General features: G+C 43.4%; 1 protein-coding gene across 1 annotated transcript; it reads left to right on the top strand.

Annotated features, from left to right (window-relative positions):
* The first annotated feature begins 10,353 nt into the window (after window positions 1–10,353).
* On the top strand, window positions 10,354–11,289 carry LOC127216258 (olfactory receptor 5AU1). The gene has a single exon (XM_051176879.1). It carries the CDS (start codon window positions 10,354–10,356, stop codon window positions 11,287–11,289), a length of 936 nt encoding a protein of 311 aa, XP_051032836.1.
* Window positions 11,290–13,524: the final 2,235 nt, after the last annotated feature.

The raw sequence follows: 13,524 nt of genomic DNA, 5'->3' as shown, positions 1-13,524 counted from the left end.
GAGGCCAGCCTGGTTTAGAGAATGAGCTTTAGGACAGCCAGGGAGGGCTAAGTAGCAAAACCCTATCTCAAAGAAATAAACGACACAACAAAATCACCCAAATCCTGTATATGACTATGTAAATAAAACGAAGGGCAACTCTTCTTTGAGAAGGCCACACCCACACTGGGGGCTGGGCATGTCTTAATTCTCCCTGATGCTACTTTGACTTCTGTGAGGGAAAAAAAAAAAAATCCTAATTTGACAGTTCCAATTATGTCAAATCCTAAAGGTATTAGCAAACTTACGCTAAGAAATTTCAACAAGTTACCTATTTGAAGAGAAAGCAATTGAAGAGAAAGCTAGCCCATCTGTAGCGTGTAGCTGGCCTGTAATAGACTCTGTGTGCTATCCTGCTGTGTGAACACTGTTCCAAAGGAACTTTGTTTACTCCAGCATGCCTCCTCCAGCCAGAGGAATGCAGTGAACGGGTGCCTCCCCACACCCCAGTAAGCTGTCTGCTTGCTCAAGGTCATTATGCAAACAGCTCCAGTTAGCCCAGAGACCTTCTGGTAAAAGTGATGAGGAATGCTTTTGTATTCCAGTAAAGTCTCCTCAGAGCAGAATTACCTAGATTCTGACGTATCCAGAATTCAACTTCAATTCCACCGCAACAGTCACTGTTGGATCTCGATAACACCATGTTCAATTTTTTTTTCTTTTTTACATTTATTTCTTTAGTGTGTTTTGTGAGTGTGTTATAGAGCATATGTAAAGGACAAGGACAACATGTGAGAGTCGATTTCCTCCTGCTACTGTTGTGCCTGCTGTGCCAGACTCTGAACCTCCCAAAACCACCACGAGACCAGATCGGATGGAAAATCAAAGAGTCTTTATAATTAACAAGTTTACTGGAATTAACTCAGGTCCTCCGGGACACAGCGGGTGGAGCAAGAGGGACCCTGAGCAGCACTGGGGCAGGGCATATATTTGGGGGTTGTCTGGGGGGGGTCCGCTATTTGCATAGCAACAGTCTCAGTATTGGTGCACCTCTGGGCTTGGGCAACCTGTCCTGAGTTGATTGGTCAGCTGCAGCTATTGGAAGGTTGCTATGTCTAGAGGCCATCCCTCTGCATTCCACTATTATCAGTAAAGCACATCCAGAGCCCGCCAGCTAACTTCTGATTGATCCCTTGCCAAATGCAGGATAGATATCTGGCTTCCTTGTAATTAGGGCCAAGTCACGGCTCAGCACATGTTGCTGAGTCAGAGGTCTATGTCTTGCTGGTTATTTTCTGCAGCCCTTTAGGACTGCCAAAGCAGGGGGCTGGGTGAGAGTCTGGATCCTACGGACTAAATTCAGGTCTTCAGGTTTGGCAGCAGGTGCTTTTCTCAGTGAGCCATTTGCTGATCTACAACACAGGATTTTGAATCCTGTGAACACCAGCCACCTCTCTCAGGACCACCACCACCATTCCCTGGGCTGGAAGACAAAATCCAAGACACAGTTATTCCTCATAAACCTAGAGGGGAGGTAGGTGCTTGGGTGTCTCCCTGATGTGGGATAGCAGTGTACTGCCCTGGCAGACCCCACCTTGTCCTGTCTCTGGAGATCTCTGGCAAGGTGACTTTGAAGGAAAATGGAGCAGTTATAGCTGGGCTACTCCCCACTATCTGTGTTTGACCTCCATTTTTAGTTTCAGCAAATATCATTTTATGATCCAGTCAAAGGACCAAAATTTGGGGTGATATGAAGCATTTACTGCCATAAAATCTTTTCCTACAATATTCTGAAGATTTTACCTAAAAGTTATCAATAATTGCATGGTGTGGACGTGTTAAAACATGTCATTTCCTTTTATCATATTTGATTACATGGGGCCAGCTCAGATTATGAACTCTTAGTGAGTGGAACAGTCAAGTCCTTTTCTGGATAAGTGGCTTACAGCCTCATGAATTTCTAATTTGCATTCAGTATGTCCTGCCAATGTGTATGTTTTCCAACACACAGTACCATGGACTCCATGTTGCCAAGTTGTGTTTCTATGGTGACTATGGATCATCTGCTTTTGTGAGAAGCCCTTCTCTTTGTTGACAATCAGCTTGTGCTGAATTGGGGTCATCCCTGGTTGTGTGTCCTTCACACTTTAATGCAAACAAAGGTCATCCCATTCTGTTAGAATTCTAAGAGGGCTATTGATTTGTGCCTCATTGCTTTATTTTTATTTCTTTTTGGCTATCTACCACAGTATTTGGAGGAAGTAGTTGGAAGGGTTTGCCTAAGTCTATTTGTATACTCATATATAAAACCTTTTAAGCACTGTGTGCTCTGCAGATGAAAATGTATACTAGCTCTTAAAAACATGTTTTCCAACCTGCTGTTTTAGTTGTGGAGTTGTCTGGGATAAATTGAAGATTTCAATTTGCTAATTACCTAAAATACTACCCCTTCGCTCTTCCCTGGCTGTGCAACCCCAAGGAATCAGAGACAACACTCTCCCCCACCGTGCCCGCCCAGTGGAACCAGACATGAAAGCAGCCACTAAAACAGTGTGTGAACAGAGCTGACACTTGGTGGATGATGGCTCCTCTCTGCTGGTGGAAACAGTCTTTGAAGTGGGCTCCCCCTCCTGGTGCACAGTGGGACTTCTGAGATGGAATAAAGGACCGGAAGTGGCTTTCAGCACATTCTGTACTTTCCGTGACTTTAGTCATATATGTGGCTTATTTTTGTAAGACAAACAAAAACCAGAGGAAAGAAAGTCCAAGGCTCACAGAGAGACAAGAATAGTGGCAGTCAGGGGCTGGAGAGATGGCTTAGCAGTTAAGACCACTGGCTGTTCTTCTAGAGGTCCTGAGCTCAATTCCCAGCAACTACATGGTGGTTCACAACCATCTACAGTGGGATTTGATGTCCTCTTCTGGCATGCAGGTATACATGCAGATAATAAATCAAAAAAAAAAAAAAAAAGTGGCAGGGCAGTGGGTAAAGGGGTCAGGAAGTTTTCTTCAGTCATAGTGAATGCTTACCCTTGGTTTGGGGATTGCTGTGCCCAAGAAACTGTGAAAGACTCAAGAAGGTAAGACTTCTGCTAATGAACTCTCATTACATCCCAGAACAAAGAAACAAAAGTATCCAGGCCCTACTAGATGATATCTGGTATCCCAGCAGATTATCAGGCATGTAAACAGACAGGAAATTATGGGCCATAAAGAGCAGTGAGATAAGCCAGAAAGGACATGTTGCAGTTAGCTGAGAGGCACAGGAAAATAGCTGTATTAGGTCAATACAAAGGTCCAATAACCAAGCAAGGAAATGGAAGCTACAGGAAGATGCAATCAAAATCTAGAGATGAAAATGAGAGGGGCCACAGGGCAGTGGTCGAGAACATCTTTAATCCCAGCACTCAGGAGGCAGAGGCAGGTGGATCTCTGAGTTCGAGGCCAGCCTGGTCTACAGAGTGAGTTCCAAGACAGCCAAGGCTACACAAAGAAATCCTGTCTCAAAAAACCAAAAGTAAAAAATAACAGCTACTACAAAAGAAAAGATTAGTGAACCTGGAATCACAGCAATAAAACATACCTGACGAGAAACCCAGAGAGAATCAAACAAGTCAATGCACTAACCGGAGCATCATTCTCTTTGGACTTCAGACAGCTCAATGTACAGGCAGCTGTGATACCAAGACAAAGAGAGAAGCATGAAAGTATGTGTAAATAACATTTCCAAAAGGATAAAATAACACACCCACAGACTTAATAAATGCAACAAACTCCACCTCAAGAAACATGAAGAAATCTGCACAGGTCATACTGCAACCAAACTGGTCAAAACAAGTGGCAAAGCAGCTAGAGAAAATGTCCTGTTCCTTAATGGAGAACCAAAGACACAGTCTACTTTTCATGGGAGCAGGGGCAGCAAGAAGACCGTGGACACTCTGAAGGGGGAAGCTGCCTCCAGGGTTATAAACTAAACTTGATAAACATCTTTCAAAAATATAAAATAATGTTTTCAGGTGCTCAGTATGGAAATAATTCATTACTATTAGACCGCCACTGTACCGAACGTTAAAGAAGTCATTCAGTCAGAAGGAAACCAGTGAAAGAGTGGAAAACACTGAGATGTTAACAACATATGTAATTATAAAAGACCATTCTTCTAGTTTTCTTGACTCTCTTTAAAATGAACTGATTTTAAACAGTATTTTAAAAATAGTAGCAATGTATTTTGGGATTTAGGGCACAGGAAAGGATGTATGTATAACAACACCATGGCCTGGAAACAGAGAGGCAAAAGTCCATTGCTGAACCATTGAGGTTGGACTGTGATGGCACAGATGCATATTCCAAAGTCCAAATAGAGAAACAGAACAACTACAGACACAGTGCCAGAAAGAAATATAAAATGTAACAATAATGGAGAAGGAGGAGGAGGAGCAGGGAGTATAACATGAAACCACAACAAGACCACAAACTGAAACCCAAGTATATCAAGTAAGAACCAATTGTTTGGGCTTAGGGAACAGCCCAGTAGTTAAGACCACTAATTGCCCTTCCAGGAAACCCAGGTTCAATTCCCAGCACCCAAATGGTTATTCACAGTTACCTGTAATTCTATCTCCAGGAGACCTGATGCCCTCTTCTGGCCTCCTCAGGCACCAGGCATACATGTGGTGTATAGACATACAGGCCGAAAAAAATACCCATACACATAAAAAGAACCTGTGTGGATTATTTACATTAGTGGTTGACTCTGAGTCACTAATGATGTACTATTGTCACACTAAGGAAAGAAATAAAAGAACTTCCCACTGTTGTAGTTTAATGAAGAGTTAGTATAGATTAAATTCATGTTCCCTGAGTCTTCTGTGTGTGACTGTGTGTGTCTGTGTGCCTGTATGTGAGTGGTGTGGCTGCTCACAAAGGCTTTTGCTCTGTCTCTATTGAATCACAGACATCATCACATGGAGAATGAATGAAGGATGCTTTAAAGAAATCTTTAACAGTTTTACAAGGGATTAAATCACTGGCTCCAACTGATCCCAACTCAGAAGATAACAAGCATCATTGTTTACCAAACAATGAATGGGTGCTTATAACCTTTATGGTAGATTTAGGAAGTTGCTTTCAAGTTCTGTATTTGCTACTTTCAGAAAAACGATACACATGCATTGTTTTGAGTCAGTGCATGGAAGAGTACATAATTTAAGAATACAGCAATCCACACACCTTTAATCCCAGCACTTGGGAGGCAGAGGCTGGCAAATCTGTGAGTTTAAGGTCAGCACAATCTACAGAGCAAGTCCCAGGACAGTCAGGGCTACATAGAGAAACCCTGTCTCAAAAAAAAAAAAAAAAAAAAAAAAAAAAATTAAATTAAATAAGAACTGAAGCTATGCATAAGCTTAGTTTTGTTTTGTTTTGTTTTTGGAGGGTTTCTCTGTGGCTTTGGAGCCTGTCCTGGAACTTGAACTCACAGAGATCTGCCTGGTGTTTGCCACCATAGCCCAGCATAAGCTTAGATTTTAAAAGTTGATTGCATAGAAAATCCAAAGCAAATAAAGTTGGTTGTTCACTGTTCTCTTAACGGTAGGTTGAACAAACAGTCTGAGTAAAGGTGGGATAGCAGTCTTAAGTGACTTCGAGGTGGCTGGGAGGTCCAGTAAAAAGTCTAGTCTCTTAGATTGTCAGAGAAAGAGCCATGCATCTACTGCCCACCAGGAATACTTTCACTATAAATATGTATACAGTCCAACAGTGAATGGATTTGAAAAGACACGAAGCATTAACACTAACCAAAATAAACCTGTTGTAATTATTAATACAAAATATCAGTGCTTGGAGATGGTGGTACTGCAAGGATGGAAAAATTTAGCCTAACTCCCTAGACTCTGCCCTCTAGCAGTGAGTAGGCAAAAGGTCACATTCTTGACAGCACCTGTGAATGAATGAACACAGGAAATGAGCCTTGTCACACCACCCAGAAGCCCTAGCGAAAGCATACTTCCTGAGCTTGGATAGTTCAAATTAATTGGTCCGCACTGGATGCTTGCTATAAAATGATTGGTCTATGATGCGCAGACTTTGTTGTAACCCTATAAAAGCTGTCTAAACCCTGTACCCAGGGTTCCCAGTCCTCTACCCCATGTAGAGCTGCGGACCCCAGTGCACTGGAATATAAAAGACCTCATGCTTTTGCATCAAGACCGCTCCTCAAGAGTGATTTGGGGGGGCAGCCTTTCCTGAGTCAGTGTGTGAGGGTCCACGCCCTCTGCGAGTCTTTCAGTACATGCCTCTAATCCTAGCACTTGGGAGGCAGAGGCAGGCAGATCTTTGGTCTACAGCCTGGTCTACAGAATGAGTTCCAAGGCAGCCAGGGCTACACAGAGAAATCCTGTCTTCAAACAAACAAACAAACAAGCAAAACCAATCAAACAAAACATCAGCAAGCATGATGGGAGATGTCATTCTGTATATGTTTCTCATACTGGTTAATGAATAAAGCACTGTTGGCCAATAGGAAAGCTAGCTAGGTAGGACAAGGAAGGAGATGAGGAGAAAGAGGAAGTAGAAAGGAGTCAAGATGGAGAGTCTAGAGGAGACAGAATCGCCAGCCGCCTCTCTCTGGTAAGACCACATGGAAATACATAGAAATGGGTTAATAATTAAGACAGAGCTAGCCGATAAGAAACTAGTTCCAGGCCAACAGCATTATATCTAATACAGAGTCTCAGTGTGTTAATTGGGGCTGGCGCGGCGGCGGGACCAGACCAGCAGCAGGAGGAAAAACCATACACTTTACACAAGCACTTTGTTAAAAACATACAGAGTTAAGGTAAAGCACTTCTTTGGGATGATGATCCATAAGTTTTCAGGGATCTGTTGGGGTTTGTTCACCTCATCCCCAGTTTTTCTGTCATCTGACTCCTCAGGGGCAGAGATTCTTGGAGATAGCAATGTCACAAACACTTTAATGGGTCTTTGTGGGCCAATTATTCTCTTCCTCACCTGCCTCCTAAAATTCTATCATGAATTCTTCCTCCCTAGTTGTGATCTGCCCAGAGGGAAAGATGCCCTGGGGAGTGTCTTTCCCACAGAAGAGCGGTGGTGAGGGCTTTACAGAGAAGGGGGCTGCCTCACTCCTATCTGCATGAGATCCCCAGATTGTGCCAATAGACACAAAGTCTGCCCTGTCTGTATTCTTCTTTCACGGAGGCTTGTGCTCAAGGCTCCAGAGCAAAACCAGTACTATCCGGTTATGTGTTAGGAACTGGCTTCCAGAACATCTCATCTGGTATTGGATGACCACCAGGTAGCCCAGATCTCTGAGAATCATTACCTACTGGCATAGCTTCTGGAGGGAAGAGACCATCCAGAACAACCATCCTACTGATATCTAGGACACAAAGGATTCTAGCAAGTTAGGAAAGGATTTGTGGTTCAAGAAGGTCTATGTCCAAATGTAAACAAATACCCCACAGTTTAGAGACTCTTAAGGTTCAGAGACCACCTGTTGTAAAACCATTGGCGTTTTGGTTCTTCTGTAGACCTATTGGCTCAGATTTCCTGCAGTTGGAACCTGGGATCTGTGCTTATAGTAAGGTTCCCTATTGATCTCCCGGTAAGACACTTAACTGTTTGAAACCTGCTGAGAATCACCAGTGCTTAAAGACCACTGGCTGTGTTGCTGCCTGGTATCCTTCGTGTTTTTCTTCACTGTTTTGTCACAGGGAGAAAGTTGAAGAGTCAAGTACAAATAAGGTCCCTTCCAACTCCTTCACCTACTAGGTGCTCTACTCCTTATTTTTTATTTTATGTATATGGATGTTTTCCCTGTGTATATATCTATGTACTACCTTTGTGTTCAAGAAAGCCAGAAAAGGGCATTGGATCCCCTGGAACTGGTTACAGCTGGTTGTGAGCTACTATGTATGTTCTGGGAGCAGAGCCCAAGTCCTCTGGAAGAGTAGCCAGTGCCTTTAACCACTGAGCCATCTCTCCAAACCCTCCTCCTTCTTTTAAAAACTAAGGCTCACTTCAAGTTTTCTTCCTCTAAGGTGGCTATTTCAAAACATATCAGATACCAATTTCTTTATAATCTTTTTTTAACCAATTCTTTGTATTCTGGAGGATTTTTTAATTTAGTGCAGATTGGAGAGGAATGGTACACAATCAAAGCAGAGAGGGAGAGAGACAACCTCACTGGAGAGTCTCTTCACCTGCCCAGACCAGGTATCAGGCACATCCCTAGTTTTCTATTGTTGTTTTTCTGATGTCTATTTTTCTAATCAGAGAAATACTGATAGGACTATGAGATAAACTAAAACATGTTCTGAGGAAAGGAGATGCCAAGTTAGATTTTGAGAAGTTTACTCTACTCTTAATGGCTACCTTACTTGAATGCTGGCTTACTTGAAGTTCTTGTAAGTTCTTTCTACCCCAGAGCTTCATGGTCATTTCTCTGAAGTCCTGTAATTTGTCTTTGACTTAAGTTGACTTTTGACCTCAATGTGTTGACAACATGAGCAGCTCAACTCCAGAACCATACATTCTGAGGTATAAAGTAGCCACTGTCGGCTGCATTTATCTTTGATGTTACATCACAGTGGCTTGACGTAAGTCAAGATACACTGTTCTTCATCTGCTCCAGAAGCTCTGAATTCAAGTCTGCCCTCTTGATTTTAGTGCCTGCTTACCGCACAGAGCATGTTATCTTTGATCACTACCAAAAGTGGCTTCTATTATTATTATTATTATTATTATTATTATTATTATTATTATATGCATGTGTGTGTTTCTATGTGAGGGCACCAGATCCCCTGAAATTAGAATTACAGGTGGTTGTGAACTGTCTGAAGTGGGTACTAAGAACCAAACTCAGATCCTCTGGAACTTAGCACTCTCAAACTTATAGCCATCTCTCCAGCCCCCCCCCCATGCTATTTTATTATCACACACAGCCTTCTATTGACAGACATGGTCTCTTAGTTGCTTACCCACAGCTAAGTTCAGTTATTTATATCTCAACTCCTCTGCCCTGGTACTGTCAAGATCCTAGAAACTGGCAGTAGGACTAACCAGTCTCTGTATAGTCAGTAAAACTCTGCATGCTCCTGATCCTCCCAATATCTTCACAGATGCATTGCTTACTCCCTGCAAGACAGGAAGAGGAGCTCACATTTGCTGTTTTTGTCCTACCTAGCCATGCCTGCTGGCTTCAAAGCCTGTGAAATTGGGTCCTCAACAAAGCACTGGGTACTGAAACCACTCCAGATAATTCTGGAATGTGACTGCAGAGGAGCCAAGAGAGCAAGGAGAGGCTAATGGTCGCATGATACATTCTCCTCTAAGTGGGAAAGACATTTTTACAGACTTCAGCCTTAGAAGGGGCCTGATCCTTGTCTACCAATAGCCCCTGAATTCAGGATAATTTTGTTTACTGGAAATGATGGGTACTTTCCTAAACAGGGGTGGGAGTTTTCCCATGTTGGGTGATCCCTTGTCCACAAAGTCAATTTTCTCATTATACTACCCCCATCTCTCCATATCCTCAGCTGCCATCATCTTTGGAAACCATGGTAACTAGAACCAGACTATGCTGCATCCATAGGGGTGGATGTCCAGCTGAGCTAGTAAACTACCTTCAACTCCCCGGGAAGCCTGTTCAGCTGCTTTTGCTTAGCATGTGTTCCTAGCTAAACCATTGGGTGGTGGGTTCTATGTTAAATTTTGCTATTGCTTTGTCTCATTTATCCCATGTATTTATGCAGTAGGTGCACCTCTCCTGTGAGAACAACCATCACAAGCATCCCTTGAGTTTCCTCAGTGTGCTGGTCTGTGCTCAAGTGATTTGCATTTTACCTTCTCAGTTTTCACAGTAGTTTAAGATAACTGCTGTTCTCACTCTACAGATGAGAAAACTGGAACTCAGAGGCATTAAGTCCATCCTACAGGTGACACACAAGGTCAGTGATGAAGCCCTGCTCCTTTGTGCTTACACAGAACATACTGCCCATAGCCGGTGAGCTCCCTGCTATCAGGCACTCTTGGGAGGGCAACACAGTCAGTCATGCAGACAGAAAACTCAGCGTGAATTCAAAGAGTGAAAGTCTCATTATTTAAACATTCTATTATCTCAAAAGGATTAATTTCATATAGTTGTCACATTTCCCATTGTAAAACTTACTAATCAAAGAGCTAACCCAGTAAAGAAGGTCCTCTCCTATGGCAACCCCGTCTACAAAGCCAGATCTCTTTGGAAGTTCCTAGTCTCTAGAAGGCTGTACTTAAAATAGGAGCAAACTGTGTGAGCCCAGCATGTTCAACCTGACTTCTGTAGTCAGTCTGTCTACACCCCCAGAGTGTTAAACAAATATGGAAAGGACAAACCTGAGCCAAGAGATGGACTTTGAACTCTTGGGCCTCACCAGTGACCCCCAGCTCCAAAGGCTACTCTTTGTGGTATTCCTGGCCATGTACTCCATCACTGTGCTGGGGAATCTGGTCATGTTCTGGCTAATCCATGTGAGTACCACTCTGCACACACCAATGTACTCCCTCCTCAAGAGTCTTTCACTCCTGGACTTCTGCTACTCTTCCACAGTGGTCCCCCAGACCCTGATGAACTTCTTGGCTAAGAGAAAGGTAATCTCTTACCTTGGCTGCATGGCTCAGATGTTCTTCTATGCGGGCTTTGCCACCAGTGAGTGCTATCTCATTGCTGCAATGGCCTATGACCGCTATGTCGCTGTTTGTAATCCTCTGCTCTACCCAACCATCATGTCTCCTAATGTCTGTGTCTCTCTGATTGTGGGCTCCTATAGTGCAGGATTTCTTAATTCTCTTATTCATACGAGCTGTATCTTCAGTCTGAACTTCTGTGGTGCTCACGTGGTCACTCATTTCTTCTGTGATGGACCACCCATCCTGTCCCTGTCCTGTGTGGACACTTGGCTCTGTGAGATCTTGCTCTTCATTTTTGCTGGTTTCAACCTTCTGAGCTGCACTCTCACCATCTTGATCTCCTACTCCTTAATCCTCATCGCCATCCTACAAATGAACTCAAGCCAGGGCAGGTTCAAGGCGTTTTCCACCTGCTCATCCCACCTCACTGCCGTGTGCTTCTTTTTTGGTACAACACTTTTTATGTACCTGCGCCCTAAGTCCAGCTACTCCTTGACCCAGGACCGCACGGTTGCCATCATCTACACAGTGGTGATCCCAATGTTGAACCCCTTAATCTACTCTTTGAGGAACAAAGATGTGAAGGGAGCCTTAAGGAAGGTTTGGGGCTGGAGATCAATGAAATGATCACATGGACTCATGTGTCCTTGGAAAACCAACAGTGCCTCCCTGAGCCTGTTCAAAGCTCGCCCTGTAAACTACGGGCATGACTGCTGGTCTGCAGTGCTTCCGGAACTATCCACCAGAACTGTTGGTTTCATAGAGACTAAGAATTTTAGCACTTGGGAGGCAGAGGCAGGCAGATCTCTGTGAGTCTGAGGCCAGCCTGGTCTACAGAGCAAGTTCCAGGACAGCCAGAGCTGTTACACAGAGAAACCCTGTCTTGAAAAAAGGAAGGAAGGAAGAAAAAATCTAGACAAAAACCTTCTGCTGCTCTAGAAAGACCTGGACTTTTTAGCCAAGGCTAATTATGGCTTTCTTATAATACTTTATCCATAGCTTGAAATTTGTGAATATGTTATTTTCCTGTTAGAAACAGACATTTTTGTTCTTCAGATTAAATTAAGGTTATTCTCAGCAGGGCATAGTGACTCACACTTTTAATCCTAGCCCTTGGGAAGAGAGTCATTTCAAGGCCAGCCTCAGCTACTCAGTGCAACTGGAGATCATCAAACTAAGCAAAGTAAGTCAGATGATAAGAAACAAATGTTACATGCTTTCTTTCATTTATAGATCCCAAATTTTATGTAGATGTATCAAATCTCTCTCTCTCTCTCTCTCTCTCTCTCTCTCTCTCTCACACACACACACACACACACACACACACACACACACACAGGGACATGAAGGTAGAGACAAGATTGGGGGAATGAATGGGAACAGAGGGAGGGGAAACAAGGCGAAAATAGAGTGGAGAATGAACATGGTCAAAGCACATGATACCCTTGTATCAAAACTATGTACTTCACTAGTCACCATGAATATAAGCCAAGAACATTTATATAAAAATAAAAGCCATGCTCACAAACATTATTCTCTTACCTAACCTGAAAACCTTGAGTCCCGGGGAAATTCTTGTACTTTACAATTTCTTCCTTATAAAAGTTGGGTCTTGCCAGGCTATGGTGAAGCACACCTTCAATCCCAGCACTCGGGAGGCAGAGGCAGGTGGATCTCTGTGAGTTCAAAGCCAGCCTGATCTACAGAGTGAGTTCCAGAACAGGCTCCAAAGCTACACAGAGAAACCCTGTCTGGAAAAAAAACAAAAAACAAAACAAACAAACAAAAAAACCATTGGCTCTTTTGCCAACCAGTGGTGGCACATAACTTTAATCTTACTACTCAGGGGGCAGAGGCAGAGGCAGGCAGATCTCTGAGTTTGAGGCCAGCCTGGTCTATAGAGTGAGTTCCAGGATTGAAAGGAAAAGTATCAGCTCAGGACCCCAAGATCAAGTTCTCAGACCAAGTTCTCAGCATAAAGGAGATTTGTTTGCCCCAGAGGAACAGAGGGCAGAATAAGGAACAGAGACAGGAGATAGAGGAAGAGAGAGAAGAGTAACAGAGCAAGGGAAGGGGAGCAGAGATGTTTGTCCCAGAGGAACAAGGACTGACTGGCTGCCTCTGGTTGGAGAGATAGACGTGGCACTTAGGAAAATGGCAGTGTATGAAGGTAAAATGGGAAACCTCATGTTAGGATGAGGTATTTAATTTTAGTTGGGCATGCTATTAAGGGACTTTTGATTGCTGGATTTCAGTACTTTGATAGCTGGACCTTGCTGGTCAACTTCAGATGGCCAAATAATGAATGGACCTTGAGGGTTAACTTTAGCAATGTAATCTAACAGTTTTTAGCAAGGCAGAGGGAATTGGGGAGAACCAGATGCTTGAGTGAGCTACGGTCCCTTCAAGGATGGCCAGTCCTACACAGAGAAACCCAGTCTTGAAAAACAACAACAAAAACAACCCAAAACATCAACAACAAAACCCCTCATGTTGGGTGGTGTTGGTACACACCTTCAATCCCAGCACTCAGAAGGCAGAGGCAAGTGGACCTCTGTGAGTTTGAGGCCAGCCTGGTCTATGGAAAAAGTTCCAGGACAGTCAGGGATACACAGAGAAACCCTGTCTTGAAAAACAAAACAGCAGCAACAATAACAAAAAATTCAACAAACAAACAAAACCAAAAGCGAACAAACAAACAAACAATAAACAAACCAGAAGTTGGCTCTCTGACTTAAGAAACTTTTAAAATGACTTTCTTGGATGGCACTGTGAGGAGTTTCAGAAGTTCTATGTCCTCAGCCTTCCTGTTCTCCCCTTGTTGAGACACTATTCCCAGCAGCCCCAGGTGTCTTCTTGAGA

The sequence above is a fragment of the Phodopus roborovskii genome, unplaced genomic scaffold (assembly GCF_943737965.1).
Source record: "Phodopus roborovskii unplaced genomic scaffold, PHOROB, whole genome shotgun sequence".
NCBI lineage: Eukaryota > Metazoa > Chordata > Mammalia > Rodentia > Cricetidae > Phodopus > Phodopus roborovskii.
This window is presented reverse-complemented; position numbering and strand designations above follow the sequence as displayed.